Source organism: Anser brachyrhynchus (genome assembly GCF_964034855.1).
Source record: "Anser brachyrhynchus genome assembly, chromosome: W".
Lineage (NCBI taxonomy): Eukaryota > Metazoa > Chordata > Aves > Anseriformes > Anatidae > Anser > Anser brachyrhynchus.
The window spans coordinates 14,937,446-14,965,359 of record NC_137704.1 but is presented as its reverse complement, the minus strand read 5'-3'; the positions used below and the strand labels follow the sequence as shown (position 1 = coordinate 14,965,359).

General features: G+C 49.4%; 1 protein-coding gene across 3 annotated transcripts; it reads right to left on the bottom strand.

Moving 5' to 3' along the window:
- Positions 1-837: 837 nt before the first annotated feature.
- On the bottom strand, positions 838-27,914 carry LOC308184833 (uncharacterized protein). 3 transcript variants are annotated; one of them, XR_013942934.1, is made up of 5 exons: positions 27,737-27,914; positions 26,191-26,296; positions 23,912-23,958; positions 5,806-8,752; positions 838-879 (listed from the first exon to the last, which is right to left on the bottom strand). XR_013942934.1 is itself a non-coding variant. In XM_080572417.1 (4 exons), exons 1-4 carry the CDS (start codon positions 27,877-27,879, stop codon positions 20,363-20,365), a joined length of 324 nt encoding a protein of 107 aa, XP_080428543.1. In that variant the 5' UTR covers positions 27,880-27,914; the 3' UTR covers positions 5,763-20,362. The 3 variants fall into 3 exon arrangements, 2 of the variants coding, with proteins under 2 accessions (XP_080428543.1, XP_080428542.1); XM_080572417.1 differs by lacking the exon at positions 838-879 and having other exon boundaries at positions 5,763-20,390; XM_080572416.1 differs by lacking the exon at positions 838-879 and having other exon boundaries at positions 5,763-8,752.

Below are 27,914 nucleotides of genomic sequence, written 5' to 3'. Positions count from 1 at the left end.
TGCCACTTTTCCTCCCAGATGTAGGACCAGCGATGGGTAATAGTCCAAAGATCGAACCAAGCTGGGAAGTCTCCTGGTGATGTCCTTAACCTGGGCCCCAGGAAGGCAGCAGACTTCCCTTTGAGGAGGGCCCCTTCTACATATTGGACCCTCTGTTCCCCCCTATTGTGAAATCACCCACAACTAAAACACACCTTTTTTTCCCCCTGCTAATGGTTGTGATATGGGGGGTTGGCCTTTCTGACCCTGGCAATATCTCTGGTGGAGAGGGATTGTCACCTTCTCCATCCATAAATTGCCTTTCAGCCTCCATGGCCTCATACCTGTGGCTCAGGGCTACCTGATAGGGTAAGATGGGTGAAGGCGGATTTCTCCTGCCACCTCGAGTCTGGATTGTCTCCATTCATTCACATCCTTGTAGCTTCTGCCTTGTGTCTGCTGGGGGATGGATACTGCATTCCCTTCTTGTTGGCAAACTCCTCGTGCCTGTTCTTGTTTGACAGAGGCCAGGACTTGGCAACTCCAGTCTACCTCCCTCTCTGAATCCCAGATGCCCCTCAGTTTTTCCACCTCTTCTCATAGCTCAACTACCATGCTGAGCAGGTCTTCCACCTGCTCACATCTCATGCAGTTGCTATCTCTGCAGCTGCCCAAAGGTGGTGTGAAGCTTTGGTACTCCCTGCAGCCTGATACCTGGACGGCTGCATGCTTTTTCAGAAGCTCAGTTTGGGTCCCCACCTCCTTTTTGGCAAGTGTGGATGTGGCATACTGGTAAGAGTCCAATGGAGGTGTGAGAAACAATCTGCAGCCAATAACACAGGCTCAGGCAAGGAGCTCAGTTAAGTAGCAGTTTTATTCATGATTGCAATGGCGGGTGTCCTGCAAACAGGAGCACCCAGCAAAAGTTTATCATAACCTTATATTCCCTATTACACAGTGCTTGATTCCTCTCTTGTTTCATCATTGGCTGAGTACTACAGGTTCACAAACTACTCGACGCTTATCACTATACCATATATGTACAATTATATTTGACCAACTGTTAATTTTTCCTTTTTTTTTTCCCCCCTTCTTCTCTCGTGACTAGAGAGCCCATGATTTTTTTGTTTTTACTGATTTTGCACTGCTTGTCTTGTTTTTCTTAGCTATCTGCCTTATTTTCGGACAGTGGGACCTTCCACTGTCCCCTTATCTGCTTAACATACTCCCCACTGTTATGCCACTGTTATGCCTCTGCAGTCACTTTTGAATATGCAAGGTTAGTGGATTTTCCACTGTAAAAACACAACTTTAATTCTTACAATTCCCCTTCTTCTTTTCTTACTCCTATTGTTGTTTTTGTACCTCTTTACATCCCCCACTACTGGGTTTTTCCAACATTAGGGTGCAATATTTTTCTTCAGATGTCATAGAGGGTGACAGATACACAATGCCATTATTACTAGAATACTAACAAATAGATGCTTGAGCCAATCCCATCCAGGCAACCATGAGGTCAATTTTTCCCAAATGTCTCTAAATCCCCAGGAAATTTCATCTTCGGCCACCTCATGTAAGATCTTGGTTTTCTCCCAAATATTTTTGAGATTAGTCTCAGTTTGCCCCGTTTGGTCTACGTATGTACAGCAACTGGCATTAATTATCGTGCAAACCCCTCCTTGCAAGGCCAGTAATAAATCCAGTACCATTAGATTCTGGAATACCATCTTTGACAGACTTGTCACCTCCTCTTGCAATGCCCAGATCACATCTAGAGTGTTATTTTCTAATTCTTCAGCTATAGCTGAGATATTCACAATAGCTTTCTCTAATTCACTCACCCCTAACCAAGGGATAAACCACCTCACAGAACTGTGAAATACCCTATTCCTTTTTACTAGAGGATAAGCTGGAGTGCTCTTAATTCTGCATATATGGGTCCCAAGGGGGCTTTGGCTTTGTATGTCTTCAATAATAGTTACATTGGAGTTATTGTCCCCAGGGTGCAAGCTCCCTTCCATCCTAGGGGCATTGCCTTCCTGGCTTTATTACCACATAGCCAATACCATCCTTTGCCATTTGAGACAATATATTAGCACACCCATAATTACCATATTTGGTACAGTATGTATAATTCCCTACCTCACAGGTAACATTTTGACACCCAGGGTCAGTATTATTGCCCCCTGAATTTCCATCGGTATGAAGAATGATATACATACTAATATAAAAACCAGAATCCCCTGGGGACACTCTAATTCTATGTAATCCAACTCTTTCCCCCAGTTACATGTGGTATTCATTATTTTTTTCTTAAGGAGAGGTTAAAGGTTAGATTACTACTATGATTCATACCTCTGTGGTGGTTTACTCAGGTGGGCAGCCGAGCTCCATCTCAGCTGCTTTCTCACCCCCCCCCTCCTCAAAGGGAAAGGGGGAGAAAATACAATGCAAAGGGCTCAAGGGTTGAGGTAAGGATGGGGAGATCGCTCAACAATTATTGTGACGGGCAAAACAGACTCAGAGTAGGGAGATAGTAAGATTTACTGCCTATTACTAACAAGCTAGAAAAGTGAGAAACAAAGGAAAGTCAGGACCAGTCAGATGGTCAATTAGGACCAACAAGTACTTAAGTCATCCTACTTTAGGTAACTCAATAAAGTCTACCTGTATACTTTGGAAAGGTTGAATCCCTGGCTCTAGAGGGGTCTAGGTGGGTTACAGATGACCTTTTTATTTACCTTTTGACATATGGTACATCCTCTGCATATTTGCTTCACTAAAGTGTATATTCCTACACAGACATACTTTCTTAGCACAACATCACACATTGCTTGCACCCCCCAATGACTCCCTTGATGTAAAACAGTTAATATTTGCCTCATTAGTGCTTTATTCAGCATTTCTCTCCCATCAGGGAGTATCCATTTTCCTTTGGACTTTGTGGCTCCTAATTCCTTAAAAACCTCTTTCTCTTAAAACTTTTTAGTTCTTTCTTAGTTTTGTGTAGGGGTAGCTCAACAATTCCCTGAATCCTCTCTGGATTTATTCTTTGTTTTCCCTCAGACACTAGATGCCCTAAATACTTCTCTTTCTACATATTGTAATTTATTTTTCAATACTGTCAAGCCCTGTTTTCCCAGAAAGTTGAATAGCTTGTTAGTGGCTTCCTTCACAACTGTTTTCTCCTATTGTCCTGACAATAAAAGATCATCCACATATTGTAACAGTAACACCTCCTCGGGAGGTTGGAATTGCTCCCCGCACGGCCCCGCAGAGAGGCTCATGGTGGAGCAGGCTGCTCCCCCTGCAGCCCATGGTGTACCACGGTGGAGCAGATCTCCATGCTACAGACTGTGGAGAGGAGCCCACGCAGGAGCAGGTGATCAGGGCGGGGAGGGATCTGATGCCTGTGGGGGTCCCAAGCCAGAGCAACCCACTCCCAATGGATGGACCCTGCGGCACAGACCCACACCTGGAACAGCTCCCAAAAGAGCCGCTGCCCATGGAGAAACCCACACAGGACCAGCCCACAAAGGTTGGCACCCCGTGGGAGGGACCTCACACCAGAGCAGGGGAGAGAGTGACCATGGAGGGGTGGTGGAAACGAAGCACCACGGGCTGACTGCATCCCCCACTCCCGGCCCCCCTGCACCACTCAGGGCAGGGAAGAGGTAGAAGAGAGTGGATAGGGGTAGGTGCCCCCAGCTTGTTTCTCTGTTTCTCACCACTCCAGCCTGTCAGAAATAGGTAATAAATTTTATTAATCTTCCTATGCTAAGTCTGTTTTGCCCGCGACGATAACTGTAGAGTGATCCCCATGTCCTTATCTTAACCCTTGAGCTCTTTTTCATTTATCAGGGTCTCTCAGTGGGACTAGCTTTCTGAGAAGCCCCGACTCCCCTATTCTGAATTTATAACAGCAATCTCTCCTCCTTCTTCCACTCCGGATACTCCTATTTGAAGTGGCCAGCCTGGCCACACTTAAAACATCTTCTCAAAGCCTGTCCCTGCTAGGATTTAGGCTGCAACACAGGCAGCTTTCCTTGCCTGCCATTCCTTCGTCTCTCTTCCTCTCCTTTCCATCCTGGACATGACTCCCCCTGAAGATTTTCTTCCTCTTTCTCCAACCCTCTGCCTCACTATCCGGTCCACTCTGAAGACCATTACTTTCGTCTCTGCTTTTCCTTCTCATCTCCTCCTCCCTTCAGGGCCTCCCACAGTAGGGCCTCCAGTGACTGTTCACTCCATCCTCCCACCTTCTGGAGCTTTTTTCCTGTGTATCTGGCCAGGCTTTAATCACAAAATCACAAAACTTTCAAGAGGCCTTGGGATACTGGGTCCTCAGGATTCATCCTCGAGTACTTTCTCATTCTGACCCCAAGTCTCTCATATGATTTCTGTGTTGCGCATTATTATTATTATTATTCCAGCCAGGATCGGCAAGTGGGTATTTCTGCTCTGCTGGTATTACCCCTGGTCCTGGAGGATGAGCTCTTTCCCATTCTTGTATAGCAGCTCTCCTCCTGATCATTCCCCTGTCTTCCCCTGTAAACAACATACTTAGTATAGACATCATTTCCCCCCAAGAGTATAAGTTAGGCCCTAGGAACTGGTCTAATTGTTCAGCTAGCCTGATGGGGTCCTCAATTAAAGACTTCATCTCCTCTTTAAAACCCCTAACACCTCTCTGCCGGTAAGGAGAGGGGGGAGTTCACCTAAGAGGATACACAGTTAGTGTTAGTACTGTTAGTATCAGGGAAGGCAAAATTCTCAGTATCTCTTCTACCTTGTTCTAATTCTTACCAGAGCCTAGAGTACGCTCCTTCTCTAGGGACAGTGTTAATTGCAGTCCCTGTCTCCCTTCCTGGAGCAGCTGTTGCTGCCACTGGTGCAATATTAGGATTATAGGGAGCATAACTTGGCTCCTCCTCCAAAAAAGGAGTCTTATTGTTTACATAAAAATTTAAAGCCTGAATTTTCATTAGACCCCTATTTTGGCCAAAATACTGTTGTTTCCTTAATTGGTTCTTTTGTCCAGATTAATACACAGTATTTCATCATTTTCTTTTTATCATTTCCTCTTAATTTTTTTCCACCCAATTTCTTATAATTCTTCCAGAAGGACTGTCAGTAGGCACTCCCCCAGGGATATCTCCCTGTCTCCTGGAACCCATATTTCCCATTTTTCCTGCTCTTGTCAGTGTGCTGCTACGGAAATTTACCTCCTGCAGGGTACCACACACTAACATTCTGATTCTGGAAAATGGGGGTTTACTGCCAAGCACTTCACCATGCAAGGGGTACCGTACACCAAATTTCCCGAGACTCTTCCTTTCTCTCTCTTATCTCACAATTCGTCCGTCTCTGGCCGCGCCCCTCACGGAGCTATGGGACCGCGGATCAGGACTCCACACTCCCTTCGTACAAAAGTACGTCTCAATCACACGTCACACAGAGTCTCAGCCGACCCCCAAGGCAATACTTAATATTTCTTACCTTGGTCTGTGCACAGAGTTACCAGGTCAATTCTCGAAACCAGAGTGCCTACCTCTTTTTTTTTTCTTCCCTAATTCTTCACCGATCCTGCCTTCTTAACAAGTCTCAGTTCCTTTGTCAGCTCTCTGCAGAACCACTGTCACCAAGACACAGGACTGCTGAAATCAGCAGGGTATGACTTCCTGCTGCAGTGGTAATGGGGCTCCCCAGAAGGTGACGATCCCGGACAAGCCCCCAGTTTGTGAAAAACACTCTGTGGCCAATAATATAGGCTCAGGCGAGGCTCTCAGTGAAGTAGCATTTTTATTCACGATTGCAATGGCGGGCGTCCCGCAAGCGGGAGCGTGCCTACTAGTTACATAGCACGGTTTATATACTTTATCTCTTGACAATTGGGACCCTCCCGTTTCCCCATTGACTGGGTACTCCAGATTCACAACCGATCTGATGCTTCACAGATAATGCATGGCTTTCAGTTGCCAGCCTGTTATTTTTCAAGTTTCTTGTGACTTTTTACTTTGTGAGGTGGTGACATTCCTTCCCTTATCTGACTTGACACTGTGATTTTCACTTAATTGCACTGAGTCTTGTTGTCTGCATTTTACAAGGTTGTCTGGTAAGCTTTCTTATCACTGCAAGCATATCTCAATACCACATTCCTTACCTTTAAACAATGTAACATCTCTTTACAAAAACACAAAAACACTCTTTCTTACAATAACAGCATACAAACTCCTCCTTCTTCTACTCCGGATACTCCTATTTGAAGTGGCTGGCCTGGCCATACTGAAAACATCTTCTCAAAGCCCATCCCCGCTAGGATTTAGGCTGCAACACAGGTAGCTTTCCTTGCGTGCCATTCCTTCATCTCTTCTTCTCCTTTCCATCCTTGGCCCAACTTCCCCTGAAAGTTTTCTTCCTCTTTCTCCAACCCTCTGCCTCACTACCTGGTCCACTGTGAAGACCATTAATTTCCCTCTTTGCTTTTCCTTCTCATCTCCCTTCCTGACATACACCTTCTGGGCCTCCTGCAGGAGGGTCTCCAGTGACTGTTCATGCTGTCTGCAGGTTTGTGCCCAGTACACCCCACCTACAAGCACAGAGTCAGAATCCACATGAAGGCCTTTTAATTAAATAATTATATAACTCTGCAGAGTCAGGTGCTTGGCAATCTTTTGCAAAGTAAGCACACCTCTGGCTTGATTATTTATACACAGCAAACTTGTGAAAACTATCTCTCTGGCTACTTTTGATTGGCTGTTACAGCTCACCTAACTTATCTCTACTGAGCTTGCACTCAGAAGACCGGGGGGGGGAGGGGAGGGGGAGGGGGAGGAGGGAGGGAGGGGGGCACTAAATCCCACATTAGCATACATTAGCTTTTTGATGAGTGTGGTTTTTTAATACGTTAATGACCCTTAATGAGCAAAAGGTTACCATAGGTCAGTCTGGAATTTTCCTGCAGGTGTTTTTCTCCGTCCTGTTTTCTGCCTTTCATCCCTTATCTTCCTTGCTTCTGCTAGCTCAAGGCTACCAGTCTCTCTGTTTTCTTTAAGGTTTCCTTATTTTCTCAGCTAAAGACTACACAAGCTACAAGCCTCCCTATTTTCTTTAAGGTTTCCTTGTTTTTTTCCCAGCTTGGGACTACAATTTCCCTCATTTGAGACTATGTACCTCACTTTTAGGCCTCATAGTTCTCACGACATATTTCTTGTCCATTTCGGCTAATTTGAAGAAGCACTCTGTATTATCTATATCTCATTTTGCTAACATTACTTGGTGAGGTTTGGATGAATAAAGCACTATATGAATTTAGACAATTAGGCATGTATCACAAAACACAACTACATATCACTACCATAGCTACAACTATTATGATAATTAAAAACAGTTGTTTCAACCGTCCAAAATCTGGAAACCATGATCACAGACAGGAAAAAGCTGGTCCACTACCAATGGTTGCACCCTGAGATATTTGGTGAAACAGGTGGGATGCTTGCCAGACTTGGTTAATGTCTGTTTGAATTTGCTTCTTCTCATTTACATAGACACAGCAGCTGCGGTTTATTACAGCACAAACTCCTCCCTGGGCTGCAAGTAGCCCATCTAAGGCAAGATGGTTTTCTAAGGCTATTTGGGATACTTGTTTTATTTCTGTTTGTATTTGACCAAGAGCATCAGTAGCGGCATTGCTTATGATTTCTAGTGTTGCAGATGTTTACTATTGCTCTTTCAAGTTCTACTATTCCCAATGAAGGGATTAAGGCCCTCCACAAATCATGAAACCAGCTATTTCTGTTTGAAAGGGGATTATAAATTCCTTGTTTCTCCCGAGGTGTCATAAAGATGGCCTGTGATCCAAGTGTTGGCCCTTATGTCGATGTGTTTATAGAGTCTAATGGCTGGAACTACAGCTCCCAGGGCACAAGTCCTGTACTCTTCAGGAGGAAGTGCTTTATGCGCTCGTGGACCACATAGCCAATATACTCCTCCTGGGGATATCCACCAATGGAGGCTGATAGGTCCACTTCTGCTTCCATATTTTTTTATGACAGTGTAATTGGTGGTTTCAACTACAATCATTGTTTTACGTTGTCCAATGAGATTCCAAGAACCTACATACGATCCCTGGGCCACATTCTCCTTAATTCTATTAATTGAGTATACACATGATAGATTTTTCTCTTTCGATAGGGTACACAGGGATAGAGGAAGACCGTGATGGAGGAGAAATACTAGTATTACTTGAGTTTGCTAATTGCCACACGTCTGTCTTGTTTACAGTGAGTGGTATGGCATAGATAGGGGTTCCCTCATGCTGAGGCAGGTACATGTGTACACAACCAACAAGATATGTTTGCAAAGTGGGTTAGGTTTAAAGCTAACTGAACTATAGAATTCTGTGTCCAAGCATTGGAACTGTAAGTCGACCCTGTTAAGGAAATTATAATCAGAACAGAAATCATTTTGTCCTTTTAAACAGCAATTTCAAGTCCTCAGTTGGTTCTACCTGCCACAAAGTCTCTTGTGCTTCTTTTGATGGTAGGTCTTGCTTCTCCTCTTCTGGTGGTGCTGCCTTCACACGAGTATAGTGAATTCACAATTTGATCCCTTCTACTTTGATTGCAGCGTAGGTGTGGAGCAAGATAGTATAGGGTCCTTTCCACTCTTTCTTTAGAGGCTTGTCTTTCCACATTCAAATCAGTACCTGATGTCCAGGTCGGAATGGGTGTACCGGAACATCAGTGGAATCGGTAGTCGCTCCTGCATATATCTATGGAGAAAGGACAACATGGCAGACAAAGACAGCAAATATTGCCTTACCCAACCTTCCCACCCCCCCCCCCCCCTTATATGCATTTGATTCCCTTCTGTCACAAATTCATTTACAGGGTGTGGTTTGCCATATAACAATTCAAATGGGCTAACTTTTTCTTTAGCTCTGGGGGCTATCCTAATTCTCAGCAAAACTATTGGTAGGGCTTCTGGTCACTTTAGCTCAGCTTCCTGGCAAATTTTAGTTAACTGCCTTTTTAATGTTTGATTCATTCTTTCTACTTGTCCTCTTGATTGTGGTCACCAAGCAGTATGTAAATCCCACTTGATCTGTAATGCCCTCAATATTTCTTGAACTACTTGTGATATAAAATGAGGTCCATTGTCTGAGGAAAGTCCCTCTGGTATTCCAAAGTGTGGGATTGCTTCTTTCAGTAAAGCCTTTACGACCTCCCTAGTTTTTTAGTTTGGCATGGGAAGGCCTCTGGCCATCCAGTGAATGTGTCTACTAGTACTAGAAGATATCGATATGATCCTTGTCTAGGCAATTCAGAAAAGTCCACTTGCCAGTACTCCCCAGGTTTCATCCCTTTTCTTGACTCCCCTGATGGTGGTTTTGGTTGGATCTTGGAGCTGTTAGCATAGCATACAGGCCATTTTTGCACTATTTGGTTTGCTATAGTTTTCATTTTTGGTCCAATCGAAAAGTGCTTCAGGCTATCTGCCATGGCATCAGCACCAAAGTGTGTCCCTTCATTTAAGTCTTTCATTAACTCCTCAGTCATAGTTTCCATTATCAGGATCTGTTCCACCAGCCATCTTTTTGCTTCGTACATTTTAGTTTTTCCACTAGTTGGATCTCTTTAGTAGAATATTGTGGTGGATTAAGTGAAGTCTTTGCACAGGGGACTAACATGCCTTGTAGGGCTCCTGGTGCCCTTCTGGCTGCTTCTTTGGCGGCTAAGTCATCTTTCCTGTTCCCTAATATTATGTCACGATCACCCTTTTGGTGGGCCTTACAGTGCACTACTGCAACAGCTTTGGGCCTTTGCACTGCCTCCAACAACTGTAAAATTTCTGGACCATGCTTGATTGGTCCTCCAGCTGTTGTCAATAGCCCTCACTCTTTCCAGATGGCTCCATGGACGTGCAAATCTCCAAAGGCATATTTAGTCTCTGTAAACACATTGAGGGTCTTCCCCTCTGTTAATTCTAATGCCCTAGTCAAGGCAATTAATGCAGCTTTTTGTGCTGAAGTCTTATGAGCTACTGACTTTGCTTCTACAGTGTCACGACTGCATATCCTGTGTTACGTTGTCCATTTTCCATAAAACTGCTACCATCTGTAAAATAAGATCTGCATTAGTTATCAGTTCATCCTTAAAGTCAGCTTGGCTGGCATGTGTGCGCTCAATAATACCCACACAGTCATGATGGATTTCTCCTGTCTCTTTGGCTGGAAGAAGCGTGGCTGGGTTCAGGGTGCTGACCACAGACAGCTTTATGTCTCCTTGGTCTACTAATACAGCTTGATATTTAGCCATTCAGCTTGGGGATAACCAGCAGTTTCCGTTGGCTTCCGTTATCTCTAGCAATGCATGTGGCACAGAGTCAGTTTTCTTGCTTCCTGAACTAGGAGTGCCAGAGCGCTGCGAACAGGATGTGCAAACAGGACAGGCTTGGCAGTTAGAGCAGGCAGTTTGCGCGGAGCAGTTTGGGTGGGGCAGGGAGGGAGCACAGGGAGGATCCTCTCCTCTCTTTCTCACTTCCCTTTCTCTTCCTTTCCTCTTCTTTGGGAACTCTGTCTCTTATAACTTATAATTTACCATGGTGGGCACCCATCGCAGCGGCCGGGCCAAGGCAGAAACCCAAACTGAGGGGACACAGCCTCTCTGTGCTCATGTAGGCATGCAGGTGGATACCCTGAGGGGTGAAGTGGCAGTCCAGACTGGTGACTGTGGGGAGCTCCGGAATCTGGAGGCCCCCCTGGGTCCTGAGGGAAGAGAGAGCTGTTGTGGGTGCATGTGTGCCCTGCTCAAGGAACTGCTTGAGAAGATGGCCGGGCTGCAGCGAGAAATTGGCAGCCTGAGGGGCTCCTGGGAGTCTCTGAGGGAGACAGATAGGAGGTGTGAACCTACCCCTACTGAAGCCCAGCAGCCCCCTCCTAAGTCCCTGCAAGGGGCAGTAGCCGATCCAGCTGCTCACCTACAGGACAGAGGGCTTGACAGCCCACGAGAGGAAAGGGGCTGGACTCTTGTCTCAGCTCAAAGGAGAAGGAGGCGTCTTCCCCCAACACCCATGGAGCCACCAACCCCCGCGGTGTCCCTGGGTAATAGGCTCGAGGCTCTTGGTCAGGAAAGGGATGAGGGTCTGGAAAGTAGTCAGAACCCGGGCACCGAGAAGCACATCGAGGTTGAGGGAAGTAGCAAGCATAGGGATCTGGGCCGGATGGGGCACTGCATCAAAACCAGTGCCACAAAAAAAGGGCGGAGAGTCTTAGTGATTGGGGACTCCTTTCTGGGGGGCACCAAGGCTCCCGTTTGCCGCCCGGATAACCTCTCCAGAGAGGTGTGTTGTCTTCCTGAAGCGCGTGTCAGAGACGTTAGGAAGGCTCTGCCGCAGCTCATTAAACCGGAAGACTACTATCCTCTCATCATCATTCAGGCTGGGTCCCAGGATGCTGCGACAAGGAAAATGAGTAATGTTAAAAAGGACTTTGCATCCCTGGGAAGGATGTTGAAGGGATCAGGGGTGCAGGTAGTGTTCTCCTCTGTCCTCCCGATGGGTGCCTGGGACCCAGAAAGAAGGAGGAGAACGGGACAGGTGAATGACTGGCTGAGGGGGTGGTGTCTAGACCAAGGCTTTGGGTATTTTGATCTTGGGCAGGCCTTTGAGAAGCTGGGTATGTGGGCTGCTGACGGACTCTGACTCAGCAAGTGGGGCACAAGTGTATTGTAGTCCCAAAGCTGGGAAAAAAACAAGAAAACATGGAAAAAAATAGGGAGGCCTGTAGCTTGTGTAGTCTTTCTATAGCTTGCGCAGTCTTTTAGCTGAGAAAATAAGGGAAGAAAGAGACAGGTAGCCTTGAGCTAGCAGAAGCAAGGAAGATAAGTGATAAAAGGTAAAAAACAAGAAGGAGAAAAACAGCTCCAGAGTGACCTATAGTAACTTTTTGCTCATAAAGGGTCATTAACATATTAAAAATCACACCCATCAAAATACAAATGTATGCTAATGTGGGATTTGGTGTTACCCCCCCCCCGCTGTTCCTCTGTAATGCGCAAACTCAGTAGAGATAAGTTAGGTGAGCTGTAACAGCCAATTGAAAGTAGCCAAAGAGATAGTTTTCACAAGTTTGCTGTGTATAAATGACGGTGATTCGAGTCAGAGGCGTGTTTGCTTTGTGAAAGATTGCTCAGCACCTGACTCTGCAGAGTTATATAATTAATTATTTAATTAAAAGACCTTCGTGTGGATTCCGACCCTGTATGCTTATTGGTGTGGCGCACCGGGCACGAACCTATGGACAACAGTACTGGGGAGCAAGCTCTCTGGACTGATTACCAGGGCTTTAAACTAGGTTCGACGGGGGAAGGGAGGGGAGTTAGATGTGACAGAGAAGGGCTGGGGGATGTTGTCACTGCTGTTAGTGTTGAAGACAGCAGGGAAAAACCTCTGAGTTGTCCCATAGGATCGTCCGAGGGCTCCTCAGCGAAGATAATATTCCCAATACCCCGTCCGGAATCTTCTTCTTGCGTCCCTCTAGGGGTAACTGAGCCTGCTGCTTCCCTAAAGTGCCTGTATACCAGTGCGCAAAACATGGGAAATAAACAGGATGAGCTCGAGATCTGTGTACAGTTGCGGGGCCACAATCTCATTGCAGTCATGGAAATGTGGTGGGACAGCTCGCATGACTGGAACGCTGTCATGGAGGGCTATGTCCTTTTTAGGAAAGACAGGCTGGGGAAGAGAGGGGGAGGAGTTGCTCTTTATGTGAGGGAGCAATTAGAATGTACCCAGCTCCACCTGGGGGAGGGTGATGAATGAGTGGAGAGCTTGTGGGTGAGAATTAAAGGGTGGGCTGGTGTGGGTGATGCTGTTGTGGGGGTGTACTACAGGTCACCAGATCAGGAGGAGGAGGGGGAGGAGGTTGACGAGGTCTTCTACAAGCAGCTAGAATTAGCCTCACGATCCTGGGTGCTGGTTCTCATGGGGGACTTTAATCATCCAGTTATCTGCTGGGTAAGCAACTTGGCCAGGCACGCGCAGTCCAAATGGTTCCTACAACGAGTTTGTCCTGGTTTCAGTTAGGATAGAGTTAATTTTGCTCCTAGTAACTGGTAGGGTGCTATGTTTTGGATTTAGGATGAGAATGATGTTGATAACACGCTAATGTTTTAATTGTTGCAGAGCAGTGCTTACACTAAGCCAAGGACTTTTCAGCTTCTCGCTCTGTCCTGCCAGCGAGCAGGCTAGGGGTGCAGCAGGAGCTGGGAGGGGACAGACCCAGGACAGCTGACCCAAACTGGCCAAAGGGGTATTCCATACCATCTGACGTCATGCTAAACAATATATAGGGGTGGCTGGCCGGGGTGGGGGGCCGGCTGCTCGGGGATAGGCTGGGCATCGGTCAGCGGGTGGTGAGCAATTGCATTGTGCATCACTTGTTTTGTACACATTATTATTAGTAGTACTATCATCAATATTATTATTTTTTTTCTCCTGTCTTAATAAACTGTCTTTATCTCAACCCACAGGCTTCACTTTCCCGTTTCTCTCCCCCATCCCAGAGAGGGAGGGGGGAGGGTGAGCGAACGGCTGTGTGGTGCTTAGCTGCCAGCCGGGTTAAACCACAACAGTCCTTTTGCTGCCCACCGTGGGGCACAAAGAGTTGAGATAACGACAGATCTGACCAGAGTGTGTTAAAACAAGATTCTGATAAGCATTACATCAGTTTAATAGTTGCTAATCACAATTCCGATTTTTGTGGTTTCAAGTCTGCTGTGCCTGCTTTCCGAACTAAGTTATATAGCACATTACTTAGTGTATGTGTTCCCTGTCATGTTGCTTATCATTTCTGGGGTTGGTACGGGGTTATTATTTTGCTGTACTGTGTAACACTGGCTTACGATATGATAAAATTACTGGCCATGAGACTAATCTGGTATTTGTACCAGCATTGTTGTCAACTCCATACTTTGGAAACCCTACCTCAGAAACTATTAATAATTACACCTTTCACACTTTTTCTTTAGGGAGCCAATCTATGGAGGGGTCAGGGGAAGATGTTTTTTCCCACTTGTTCACTCTCCCTTTCTTCTCCTCCAGGAGAGTTATGGTAGCTTTCCAAAACTTCGAATATCCTTGGGATGTTCAGACCAGCATGTTCTCATTGTTATGTCTCCTGAATGCACTTCAGGTTTTGTCTAAGTGTTAAATACTTAAGAGTGTCATCCAGAGATGTGTCCTGAGGCAGGATAGTTATGAGTGGCAGGGAGAGTGGGAGGATATGGGCATGCATCTAGAGCAGTGGGCACCCCCATTGCTTTGGAAATTCACCCCCGAACAACTGAAAAATCCTAAAAAACAGTAGAGTGCTTGAAAAAGTTTTGTCATCACCCTGGCAGTGCCAGACATACACAAATCACTGCAACGTGCTGGGGCTTGGGCTATGCTTACCGTGATGCATTCAATGCCAATATAATAACCCCTGTGACAGACCCTGTAGCCACTTCAACCCCTGAGACAGGCCCAGTGGCCACTGCAAACCCTAAAACGGGCCCCAAGGCTGAGCCAGGGAAACAAACTGTACCAGTGTCGGTTGCACCCGTAACCAAGATGAAAAAATGGTTTAGAGAGTCAGATCATTTAGAACACAGAAAAACTCCTGCTAAGACTAGGTATGGAGAAGATGAGGCCGGGCCATCAGAGGAACGGGAGGATGAAGATGAAGATGTTGCAAAAACAACAGTAACTACCCGAAACCTATACCAGCGTGAGCTATGAGATGTGCGAAAAGATTTTGGTCGCTGTATAGGTGAGCAGCTTGTCACCTGGCTGCTCCGGTGCTGGGACACCGGAGCCAATTGTGTGGAATTAGAGGGCAGGGAAGCCAGGCGGCTGGGATCCCTTGCTAGAGATGCAGGCATTGACAAAGTAATTGGAGATGGAGCACCATCTTACAGCCTCTGGAGGTGCCTCCTGTCAGCTGTGAAGGAAAGGTATCCCTTCAAGGAAGAACTTGTATGTCTACTAGGCAAGTGGACCACTATGGAGAAGGGAATCCAGTACCTGAGGGAATTAGCCGTACGGGAGGTGATTTATAGGGACCTAGACAATGAACAGATATCCACAGATCCAGATGCAGTCCAGTGTACACGACCCATGTGGCGGAAGTTTGTACGGAGTGCACCATCATCATATGCCAGCTCATTGGCAGTAATGGCCTGGAAAGACCATGAGGAACCCATGGTGGATGAACTGGCTAAACAACTGCAGCAGTACAAAGAAAATCTCTCCTCTTCCCTACAGGCCTGCATCTCGACCTCTTCCAACTTTGACCTCTTCCGGGACCTACTTGGAGGTATCTTATGGGCTAGATTGCTAGAAGGTAAGGGTGCTTGTGACAGCTGGGCAACATTTAAATATCACTTCCTCCAAGCTCAGGATCGGTGCATCCCAAAGAGTAGGAAATCAGGGAAGGGGGTAGGAGAGGGGTGGATGAGCAAGGAGCTCATCAACAAGATCAAAAGGAAGAAGGTCTATGAAATGTGGAAAAAGGGCCTGTCCCCTTGGGAGGAGTATAGGAGTGTTGTCAGGGCCTGCAGGGATGCGATGAGGAAGGCTAAAGCCCACCTCGAGATGAAGCTGGCAAAGAAGACAAAGGATAATAAGAAGGTGTTTTTTTTTTTTTAACTATGTAAAAAATAAAAGGAAGACTAGGGATAATGTGGGTCCCCTGCTGAATGAGGGGGGTGTCCTGGTAACGGGGGATGCTGAGAAGGCAGAGATACTGAATGCCTTCTTTGGTTCGGTCTTTGCTTCAAAGACTCCCCCCCAGGACTCCTGGACCCTGGAGGGAGGAGAAAAAGTCTGGGAAATGGAGATCTTCCCTCTGGTTGAGGAGGGGGTGATCGGGGTGCATCTGGGTGGGATCAACACACACAAAGCCATGGGCCCCGATGGGATGCATCCACGTGTGCTGAGGGAGCTGGCAGAGGTGATCGCCGAACCGCTCTCTATCATCTTTGAAAGGTCTTGGAGAACAGGAGAGGTGCCTGAAGACTGGAGGATAGCCAGTGTCACTCCGGTTTTCAAGAAGGGCAAGAAGGAGGATCTGGGAAACTACAGGCCAGTCAGTCTCACCTCTGTCCCTGGAAAGGTGTTGGAACAGCTTGTTCTGGATGCCATCTCCAAGCCATTGGAAGAGAAGGAGGTTATGAGGAGTAGTCAGCATGGATTCACCAAGGGGAAATCGTGCTCGACCGACCTCGTTGCCTTCTATGATGGCATCACCAGCTGCGTTGATGGAGGGAGAGCAGTGGATGTCATCTACCTTGACTTTAGCAAGGCTTCCGATACTGTCTCCCACGACGTCCTGCTAGCAAAGCTGAGAAAGCGTGGGATAGACGAGTGGACGGTAAGGTGGGTTGAGACCTGGCTGACCGGCCGAGCTCAGAGGGTGGTGATCGGCGGCACAGAGTCCGGCTGCAGCCCTGTGACTAGCGGTGTTCCCCAGGGGTCGGTGCTGGGTCCGGTCTTGTTCAACATCTTCATCGCCGACCTTGACGAGGGAATAGTGTCCAGCCTCAGCAAGTACGCCGATGATACAAAGCTGGGAGGAGTGGCCGACACGCCAGAAGGCTGTGCTGCCATTCAGCGAGACCTGGGCGGGCTGGAGAGCTGGGCAGGAAGAAGCCAAATGAAGTTTAACAAGAGCAAGCGTAGAGTCCTGCACCTGGGAAGGAACAACCGCATGTATCAGTACAGGCTGGGGGATGACCTGCTGGAGAGGAGCGCTGCGGAGAAGGACCCGGGGGTCCTGGTGGACGACAGGTTGACCATGAGCCAGCGGCGTGCCCTGGTGGCCAAGAAGGCCAATGGGATCCTGGCGTGCGTTAAAAGGAGCGTGGCCAGCAGGTCAAGGGAGGTGATCCTCCCCCTCTACTCTGCCCTGGGCAGGCCTCGCCTGGGAGTACCGTGTCCGGTTCCGGGCTCCCCAGTACAAAAAGAGACAGGGATCTCCTGGAAAGAGTCCAGCGGAGGGCAACAAAGATGATACGGGGCCTGGAGCATCTCCCCTATGAGCAAAGACTGAGAGACCTGGGCCTGTTCAGCCTTGAGAAGAGAAGACTGAGAGGGGATCTTATCAATGATTACAAATATCTTAAGTGTGGGAGACAGTGGGACTTGGCCACCCTCTTTTCAGTGGTTTGTGGGGATAGGACAAGGGGCAACGGCCAAAAACTGGAGCACAGGAAGTTCCGCACCAACATGCGAAAGAACTTCTTCACGGTGAGGGTGACGGAGCGCTGGAACAGGCTGCCCGGGGAGGTTGTGGAGTCTCCTTCTCCGGAGATATTCAAGGCCCGTCTGGACGCCTACCTGGGCAGCCTGCTCTAGGGAACCTGCTCTGGCAGGGGGGTTGGACCCGATGATCTCTTGAGGTCCCTTCCAACCCCTACAATTCTGTGATTCTGTGAGTGCAGTTGCTGCTACTGCCCTCAAACAAGACGGCCATCCTTTACTTGTTTCATCTAGCTGTTTGGAAAAATAAGCCATTGGTCTTTTCCAGCTTCCAGCATCTGGGTCATCACCCCGGCTTCCACCCTCCTTTGTTCATGAACAAACTGCTGGAAGGGTTTTGCCATGTTTGGCAGCCCTTGGGCTGGTGCTGACATTAGGGCCCTTTTTAATGTCATTAAATCCCTTACAGCACTCAGCAGTCCACTCTAGCACATTTTCTGTCCCCTTTGTTGCTTCATACAATGGCTTTGCTATTAGTCCAAAATTTGGGATCCAGATTTGACAAAAAACTGCTATCCCTTGGAATCCTCCTAATTGCTTTTTTTGTTTGTTTGTTTGGGGGACAGCAATTTGGCATATAGCTTCTTTTCACTCCAGATCCGGTGCTTGCTGTCCTTGAGAAATATCAGACCCCAAGTACCTTACTTTCTGCTGGGCTACTTAGGCCTTTTTCTGAGATACTCGATATCTGGCCGTTCCCAGGTAATTTAACAAGCAGATAATCAACTGCACACATTTTTCTTTGGTTGGAGCTCTTAGCAACAAGTCATCAACATATTGCAATAAGGTCCCTTCATTCTTGATTTGCCAGTTATCTAAGTCGCCCAGGTGAGCTCTGAGGCAATCAGCTCTGAGGCGGCTCGCCGAGGTGATCGGCTCCGGGACACGTTCTTCAGCGGAGCCGGGGATCGTGGCATGCAGGGGGGGTTCCTGAATCAAGGCCACTTGAGGGAGCCGCCAGTATCCGGTAGCCCTCGCAAGAGCGGCTTTCGAGGCTTGGGCAGAGCCAGGAGCCTCTGTCGTACAAAGGCAGCCCCTAGGGAGCGCAAGCGACTAGGAGCACTGCGAACAGAGCAGGCAAACAGGGCGTGGCGCGGCAGTTGACGCAGGCAGGGCGAGCAGAGAGGGCAGAGTATCGCTCCCCGCTCAGGAGACTAGCTCAACTATCAGCTGCCTACCTGGCAACAAATTCAGCCATGGTCTCTACTAGGCAGAAAGCGTATGCCAAAAAGACTGTGGCAACCCAGACCCAAGAGCTTGCCCAAAAATGTGTATGTTCAGGTCTCCAGCTGCAGGGAGTGCCTGAGCCTGTTGGTGCCATCTGAGGGTGGCAGGTACTGAGACATGGGGTTAGAAATTAGAGGGCAATTGATTAAGAATGAATATGTAGGCAACACTCATTGCTTAATATGTGCTACGTTTGCGATGTACTGTGCTTGTGCTGCGCTTAGGCCTCGAGGTAACAGGAGCCCCTGGGACCCCAAGAACCAGATCAAACCAACCTTATGGTTCGGACTGTGACCAAGGGCTCAGAGAGCACGCGCAGGGAGACGAGGTGAAAAGCTCAACTCTGATGAAGATGTCTTACTTCATCCCAATGGCCACCAGAGAGTACTACACAAGCGCAGAAGGACTGATAAGATAATTAGCATACGAAGCGGGGCTGGGCGGAGCTAGGAAATGAATATGCATAGATGTGTTGCGAGACTTAATGCATATGTAATATTTTAGGGGATAAAAGAGAACGCGAGTGAGCGAATTGTTGTGTATGCCTTTGGGAGCTATCCTGCATGAGCCCGGCACCAAAATAAACCACATACCCACTTTATAACTCATTTGCTTTTGAGTTGTAGAGTTCTTCCGCAAATCAATACCACCTGCATGAGGTGTGAGCAGGTGGATGATCTGCTCAGCCTGGTAGCAGAGCTCAAGGAGGAGGTGGAGAGGTTAAGGACTATCAGGGAGTGTGAGCAGGAGATAGACTGGTGGAGCAACTCCCTGCTATGCCTGTGAGAAAGGCACCGGGGTGATCCACCCCAAATAGTGGTGGACCCCCTGCCCTGCTGCTGTCAGGCAGAAGGAGGGGACCTAAGAGATGAGGAGGAATGGAAATAGGTCCCTGCTCAGCATCACAGGCAAGCCCCTCCCTATCCACTTCTCCTTCCCAGGTGCCCTTACATAATAAGTTTGAGGCTTTGGAGCTTGAGGGATGGATAGGTGAGGATGTGGTGGAAGGGCCACAAAGGAGGTTGTCTAGGGCAAGGCAATTGACTCCCTTCATTCTTGCTTTGCCAGTTATTTAAATATGCTCCCAAAGCAGTCACGAATAATGTGGGGCTATTCTTGAACCCTTGTGGCAGTACAGCTCAGGTGATTGGCTCCGGGGCAGATGCATTCTGCAGCGGAGTGGGGGATCGTGGCGTGCAGAGGGCCATTGAGGCCGCATTGAGGCTACTTGAGGGAGCCGCCAGGATCCTGCGGCCCTCAGGAGGGTGGCTGATGAGGCTTGGGCGGAGCCAGGAGTGCCCCCCCCCTGCCCCCCCCCCCCCCCCCCGTACAAAGGCAACCCCTAGGGAGCATGAGTGACCAGGAGCGCAGCAAACAGAGCAGGCAGTCAGGGCGTGAAGCAGCAGTTTGTGTGGCAGTTCATGCAGGCAGGGTGAGCAGGGAGGGTGGAAGGCAGACCGATCTCTTCCCTCTATTCTGGGAGCGCCATGAAGCAGCTTCCAGTGAGGCAAAAATGGTGTCCATATGCCATACCTGCCGGGCTGAGACTGAAACCCAGATGGAGGGGCCACAACCCTCCCAGTAGATGCCTCTACCCAGACAGACCTCCCAAGGACTGAAAGAGCCGCCCAGACCATCTGTTGCAGGGAGCTCCAATATCTGGAGGTCCCCCTAGGGCCTGAAGGCAGTGTTGGGTGTTGTGGGTGTAAGTGTGACCAGACAGATAAACACTGAGCAAGTTGCCAGGTTGCAATAGGAGCTCAGCAGGCTGCGATGCATCCAGGAATCCGAGCGAGATATCGACGTGTGGTATCATGCGCTGGCGCAGGCTGAGCAACAGCCCCGTCTTAAGTCTTCACAAGGGTGGTAAAATGGTTTCCAACCTGAAACCAGCAGAATTGATGGACTCACAAGACAAGGGTGGCTGGACCCTCGTCTCTGCACAAAGCAGAGCGAGGAATATCCCCCTTGCCCCTGAAGTGCCCCTATGCAACAGATATGATGCTCTGGGGCCCAAAAAAGGACAGTGTGCCACCAACAACAGTAATGGTCAAGACGAGGGAAAGGGCAACTGTAAAAAGGTGGACCAGCATGCTACTTGTCTAAGAACCAGTTCCACAAAAATGTACGGAAGGTGTTGGTAATTGGAAATTCCTCTCTGAGAGGCACTGAGGTGCCCATTTGCCACCCAGACAATCTCTTGAGGGAGGTCTGTTGCCTGCCCGGGGCCTGTATTTGTGACATCACAACGAGGCTACCGAGCTTGGTCAAGCTGGAGGACTATCACCTGTTCCTGCTCTTTCACGTAGGGACAACTGAGGCCATGACAAGGAGACTCGGAAACATCAAAAGGGACTTTATGTCCCTTGGAAAGATGCTGAAGGGATCAGAAGCACAAGTAGTGTTCTTCTCAATCCTCCCAGTCGGAGACTGGGACCCACAGAGGAGGCAGCGTACGGATCAGGTGAATGATTGGCTGCGTAGCTGGTGCCACGATCGAGGTTTCAATTTCTACAATCTCAGGCGTGCTTTTGAGAGATGGGGCATGCTGACACTGGATGGGGTGCACCAAGTGGGGCAAGAGCGTTTTGGGCAGCAAGCTGGCTAGACTCATTATCAGGGCTGGGTCTGTTCAGCCTTGAGAAGAGAAGACTGAGAGGGGATCTTATCAATGATTACAAATATCTTAAGTGTGGGAGACAGTGACCAGCTACCACGCGGGCCACTCAGTGCGACCAGACACCAATTCACCCAAGGCAACAAAAATATTTACAGAGCTACACCTCTCCTCGTAACTGTTTGTTGTTTACGGCTGAAACCACTCCTGGGATAGGATATGCCACCTGGACTGAGCAAAGCCTTTGATACGGTCCCTCACCACATTCTTCTCTCTAAATTGGAGAGGTATGGATTTGAAGGATGGACTGCTGGGCGGATAAAGAATTGGTTGGCTGGTCGCAGCCAAAGGGTTGTGGTCAACGGCTCTATGTCTGGGTGGAGGCCGGTCACAAGCGGTGTCCCTCAGGGGTCGGCCTCGGGACCGGTGCTCTTCAACATCTTTAGCAATGACACAGACGACGGAATCGAGCAAGTTTGCAGATGACACCAAGCTGAGCGGTGCAGTCGATACAACAGAGGGAAGGGATGCCGTCCGGAGGGACCTGGACAGGCCGGAGAAGTGGGCCCATGAGAACCTAATGAGGTTCAACAAGGCCAAGTGCAAGGCGTTGACCTTGGGCTGGGGCAATCCCAGGTATTTCTATAGACTGGGAGAAGAAGAACTTGAGAGCAGCCCTGCGGAGAAGGACTTGGGGGTCCTGATGGACGAGAAGCTGGACACGAGCCAGCAGCGCGCGCTTGCAGCCCGGAAGGCCAACTGTGTCCTGGGCTGCATTAACAAAGGGGTGGCCAGCAGGGAGAGGGAGGTGATTATCCCCCTCTACCCTGCTCTTGGGAGACCCCACCTGGAATACTGCGTGCAGGCCTGGGGCCCCCAGCACAAGAAGGATGTGGAGCTCTTGGAAAGGTCAGTCTCACCTCCGTCCCTGGAAAGGTGTTGGAACAGCTTGTTCTGGATGCCATCTCCAAGCCATTGGAAGAGAAGGAGGTTATGAGGAGTAGTCAGCATGGATTCACCAAGGGGAAATCGTGCTCGACCGACCTCGTTGCCTTCTATGATGGCATCACCAGCTGCGTTGATGGAGGGAGAGCAGTGGATGTCATCTACCTTGACTTTAGCAAGGCTTCCGATACTGTCTCCCACGACGTCCTGCTAGCAAAGCTGAGAAAGCGTGGGATAGACGAGTGGACGGTAAGGTGGGTTGAGACCTGGCTGACCGGCCGAGCTCAGAGGGTGGTGATCGGCGGCGCAGAGTCCGGCTGCAGCCCTGTGACTAGCGGTGTTCCCCAGGGGTCGGTGCTGGGTCCGGTCTTGTTCAACATCTTCATCGCCGACCTTGACGAGGGAATAGTGTCCAGCCTCAGCAAGTACGCCGATGATACAAAGCTGGGAGGAGTGGCCGACACGCCAGAAGGCTGTGCTGCCATTCAGCGAGACCTGGGCGGGCTGGAGAGCTGGGCAGGAAGAAGCCAAATGAAGTTTAACAAGAGCAAGCGTAGAGTCCTGCACCTGGGAAGGAACAACCGCGTGTATCAGTACAGGCTGGGGGATGACCTGCTGGAGAGGAGCGCTGCGGAGAAGGACCCGGGGGTCCTGGTGGACGACAGGTTGACCATGAGCCAGCGGCGTGCCCTGGTGGCCAAGAAGGCCAATGGGATCCTGGCGTGCGTTAAAAGGAGCGTGGCCAGCAGGTCAAGGGAGGTGATCCTCCCCCTCTACTCTGCCTTGGGCAGGCCTCGCCTGGAGTACCGTGTCCGGTTCTGGGCTCCCCAGTACAAAAAGAGAGACAGGGATCTCCTGGAAAGAGTCCAGCGGAGGGCAACAAAGATGATACGGGGCCTGGAGCATCTCCCCTATGAGCAAAGACTGAGAGACCTGGGCCTGTTCAGCCTTGAGAAGAGAAGACTGAGAGGGGATCTTATCAATGATTACAAATATCTTAAGTGTGGGAGACAGTGGGACTTGGCCACCCTCTTTTCAGTGGTTTGTGGGGATAGGACAAGGGGCAACGGCCAAAAACTGGAGCACAGGAAGTTCCGCACCAACACGCGAAAGAACTTCTTCACGGTGAGGGTGACGGAGCGCTGGAACAGGCTGCCCGGGGAGGTTGTGGAGTCTCCTTCTCCGGAGATATTCAAGGCCCGTCTGGACGCCTACCTGGGCAGCCTGCTCTAGGGAACCTGCTCTGGCAGGGGGGTTAGACCCGACGATCTCTTGAGGTCCCTTCCAACCCCTACGAATCTGTATATACAGGAGTAAAAATACACGTGTTGATAGCGATAGGACAAGGGGGAATGGTTTTAAACTAAGACAGGGGAGATTTAGCTTAGATATTAGGAGAAAGTTTTTCACTCAGAGGGCGGTGAGGCACTGGAACGGGTTGCCCAGAGAGGTTCTGGATGCCCCATCCCTGGAGGCATTCAAGGCCAGGCTGGACGCGGCTCTGGGCAGCCTGCTCTAGCGGTTGGCAACGCTGCCCAGAGCAGGGGGGTTGAAACTAGATGATCTTTAAGGTGCTTTTCAACCCAGGCCATTCTATGGTTCTATGATATGCTCTTTGAAAGCGTACAGGCTAAAGGAAGGGTCAAATTGGTGCCTCGGGGGCAAATTTCTTCGCCTTCTACGGTTGTCTAACAGTGCCTATTAAGCAAAGAGATTACCAATTGTCTTCCTCCTCTACTTTCTCAGGAATTAAACACCTTTTGTGAAAGACTACAAGCGCTGATAGCATTAGCTAGACCTAGCTAGACCGACTGGGGAACAGTTGAACACGTAAATACTTACTCAAGGTCCATTTGCACAGGTTTCTTTGAGCAGTTCCATGGGCTCTTCTACGTCAACAAAACAGACCAATGAAAGAGACCAAGGACAAATACAGAAACAGAACAGTTGATCAAGTGCCAATTTAAGAAGCTTTCCCTGAAAGGGCAACAGCATCTCCACCTCCACCCACCCCTCCCCTCCCCTCCCCTCCCCCCCCCCCCCCAAGTAGTTGACTTCCACAACTATTTTCATCTGACCCCGCAAACGGCAAATTCTATATTACTTCGAGTAGAACAAGGGCTGTTTCTTGTTTCGGTTTGGTTTTTATCATTCAGCTTCTTCAAAAGACTTTAGTCATTCACAGCTGCAATCGTTAACCCCGCAAACAGATCCAGTAACAAAGATCATTCCTCCTGCTAAGGAATCGAGTTTCTTTGTGAGGAACGGAGTCACAAAAATCATTTCATTAGCAAGTTTCAAACACTAAAAATATTTAATAGCATTTTAACGCTCCCACGCTCCAGTAAGCCTTGAACGTAACCGCAATTAAACAAGGAGCACAGCAAAGCCAGAGGTCTAACAAAGCACGAGAGGTGATCGCATTTAAACGCCTTATGGTGCCTTTAGCTAATCCTTCTTCTAGTTCCTGAACAACGGACTTCGTTTAGGAAAAAAAAAGACTCTAAAAATACATACAAAAAAATAAAGGGAACGGCAGCCGAGTCTTGAACGTTCAGAAGCCGACTCAAGCATCCCAGAGCCTTCTACGCTTCGAAAAGCGTCTGTGGGAGAAATTACTTCTCGAAGTTGCGAAACCCACGACTGAAAAGAAAGCGGTAGCAAAACTCCTACGGTAGTCAAGAACAGGCTGACAAGCACCTGTCAGAAATCACACCGGGTAGAGTTTATTCTGCCTCCTCGGGACAGGGGCAGACAACAGACGATGCCTGGAAGCTTTCTTCCAACCTTATTCTTCTCTGGTTCTACATCTGCCAGTCCTCGATGCGGCTGTTTCGCAATAAAAGCACGCCCTTTTATTTGGGAGCAGGGGGAAGATAGCAAGGCCTCAAACACACAGCACATCCTAGATCGTCTTAGGGAGATGGAGACCCACAGGACCGCCGAGCGCTTCTATCTTCGCGTTTCAAATGACTGGGCAAACCACCATCTACACGACACTGTCAACAGACCGAAACATTCTTTTAACTTGCAGAACTATTTCCATCGGCAAGACACACAAGACAGAGGTCATATCCCCATGCTCCATCTTTATTGTGCAAGTGCTGCTCAAAGCTCTTTATTACCCTCCATAGACAGCCGTCCAGGAAAAAAAAAAAAAAAATCATACCTCAACAGGGGCTAGATTGACGGGCAACATATGAAACCTACTCGGCGGCGACCCGTACGCGTGCAGTGACGCCTGCGGTGCAAAAACCTTAGCCAGGAGGCCGGCCCAACTGACCGCCACCCAGAATACGTAGATGTACACGACAGCCCGAAGGGCCCGAGGGTGGGCATTCACAGCCATCCGGAATCCATTGGTCAGGTCCAGGTTAGCAGCACACTTCTTGCCAACAACCATTACACGCCCAAGAAGCTGGAAAAAGGAAATAACGTTACCTAACATAACGTGCCACGACGCACAGAACGAACGCGAGCGGAGAACCATCCACAGAACACGGTTAGCTAATCCTTCACGATTCAACCGCTGCTCTTTGAATTACCCTCTAGACAGGAACAGACTACAAAACAGTCACAGAAGCTAAATTTGTCTCGGGGGTTAAAGCCCCCGTCATAGCTTCGGGCAACGTAAGCCGCTCTGGCGGAAAATAAAAGCTTCACGGTGCCTTTTCTTTTGCGTGGCCTCACAAAGCCTTGGAACTTGACTTGCATAGCTAACAGCGAAACAAACACCCAGCGCCGCTCAACCAGCTTTCCCTTTCCTCGCCTCTGACCTGCCCAAACCCCAAGCCCTCTTCTGCATAGTCAAAGTACCACCGCCGCTGTCTGGAAACCGTGAAAACGGGCATCAGACCGTACTTCGGAACAACACTGCTTTTTGCACTACAAGCGCGTAGCCGGAGACCAGCATCGCTTTATATCGCCGCTCTTAGTCAAAAAGCTCAACTCCATTACAAGCTAGAGGCAAAAGACTACAGCATCGGAAAACCCAAAATAGCCTACTGTGCGCCCCTCCGCAACATCCAGAGGAAAAGAGGGGACGGGAAAGAGTCTAGGAAGTTACAAACTAGTTACAGGTACAGCCAGCCTAGCGAAAAGAAAGCTCCCACAGTACTCACGGGTCCGCCAGAATCTTCTGCTTCACATAACCGGACAACTGCCTTCTCAGGAAGGACTAGGAAAAAACACTGGAGCCTGAGGCGAACTATCACGGAACGCAAGGCGCTGGAGGAAGAGTAAACAGTTACAACGCAGTCAGCTTCAGAGAAAGGCAACAGCTTAAGCAAATCACTATGCCCCACCGAACTCGTCCTACCGAAGCAGATTATCAGGTACCCCAAATGCGCACGACAAAACAGCGATTCTTCTTAAGCGATCTTTGAATAGGCAAAGTTCTCTACCTTCTACACGCAAAACACACAAGCGGCAAACAATTGCTAACTGTCCTTCAGTTATGTCCAAATATTGCCTCGGCCAGAGGTAGGAAGGCATCTTCAAAGAACCCGGAGTAATCCGGCTGAGGCTGTATAAACTCTCCGTCCTCGATAACGCCACGTACTCAGGGGAAAGAACATTCCAAGTTAGCCCGTTACGGCCGGCTCTACGTCAGACACCTCCAGACCGAGGCCAAGGTATCACCTGCGAAACACGAATACCACCGATCTGTAGGAAACCATCGACTCGCAACTAATTGCGAGGGAACTCCCCAAATCACCAGCAGACCGAAACTGCATACGGCACCAGAAGCAGGATCCAGCACGCAAGGTGACGGGGGCAACGAGACAGCCGAGTACTTCAGATTAGCGACTTCCGGCAGTTTTATTTATTTTAGATGCGACTGAAACAGCGCCGATAAGACTCGATTCCACAGATGCTTTGCACTTCTTACTCACCATCGCCTTTCACTGCGCGACAATCGAGAATTACGAGCCTTCCTCACACTTCTCCCCCCTATAACATCGCTCAACTGTGAAACAGGCCTTCGGTACAGCGAGCTAAGCAAATTCAAGACCATTCGCTATAGCCAACTACACTCCAAAAGCAGTTCTAAGTTCCCCCCCCGCCTCAAGTGAGGACCAGCAGCCTGCGGGATTGACTGGCTTCTAGATGTTTAAGAAAGCTAGGAAAAGCTGCAATTCTTCCCTTTCACAAGCCACTTTGGAGAGAGCGTGCGCTCGCGTGCGCGGTGGGGGTGGTGCCATAACCAAAGCCTAGCACGGCCGAGCCGGGGCGTCTCTAGAACGCTGTCACGAGGCGCATCAAGACCTGCGTTTCTGCTACGCAGAAATGACTGATTACGGTCACTACTGCGATGCTCGCTGCCTATACGCAGGCAGTCCGAACCCCCAAGGAGACCGACTGCGCCGGCGACCCAGTACGCGCCGTGGCACCCCGGGGGCAGGCGGGACGCGCACCGAAGAAGCGCGGGGTTTTAGAGGCGCTGCAGTAGAGAGCGCCACGAGCCGGAGAGACCCCGACCGACCGACCGACCGTCCGTCCGTCCGTCCGTCCCTCCCTCCCTGCCTGCCTCCCTCCCTCCCGCAGCAAGGCCACCACCCGCCCTGCCGCACTCCCGGGACCCGCGACGGGCCCTCGTTTCAGAGGGCTGCGAGCGGCCGAGGGAAGGAAGGAAAGAGAAGACTCGCACGACGACGCCGCGGCTACCTCCTCGCCCACGACCGCTCATCCTCACGGAGAACGTTGGCGGGGACCTCCTTGCCCTTGCAGGCGACCTCTCCGAAAGCGGCTGCAGCGGCAGCGCCGCCGCCGGGCCAGGCGGCCTGCGCCCTAACGATCCCGTCGGCCATGACGGCGCCCGCTCGGTACAACGCCCCCTCCCTTC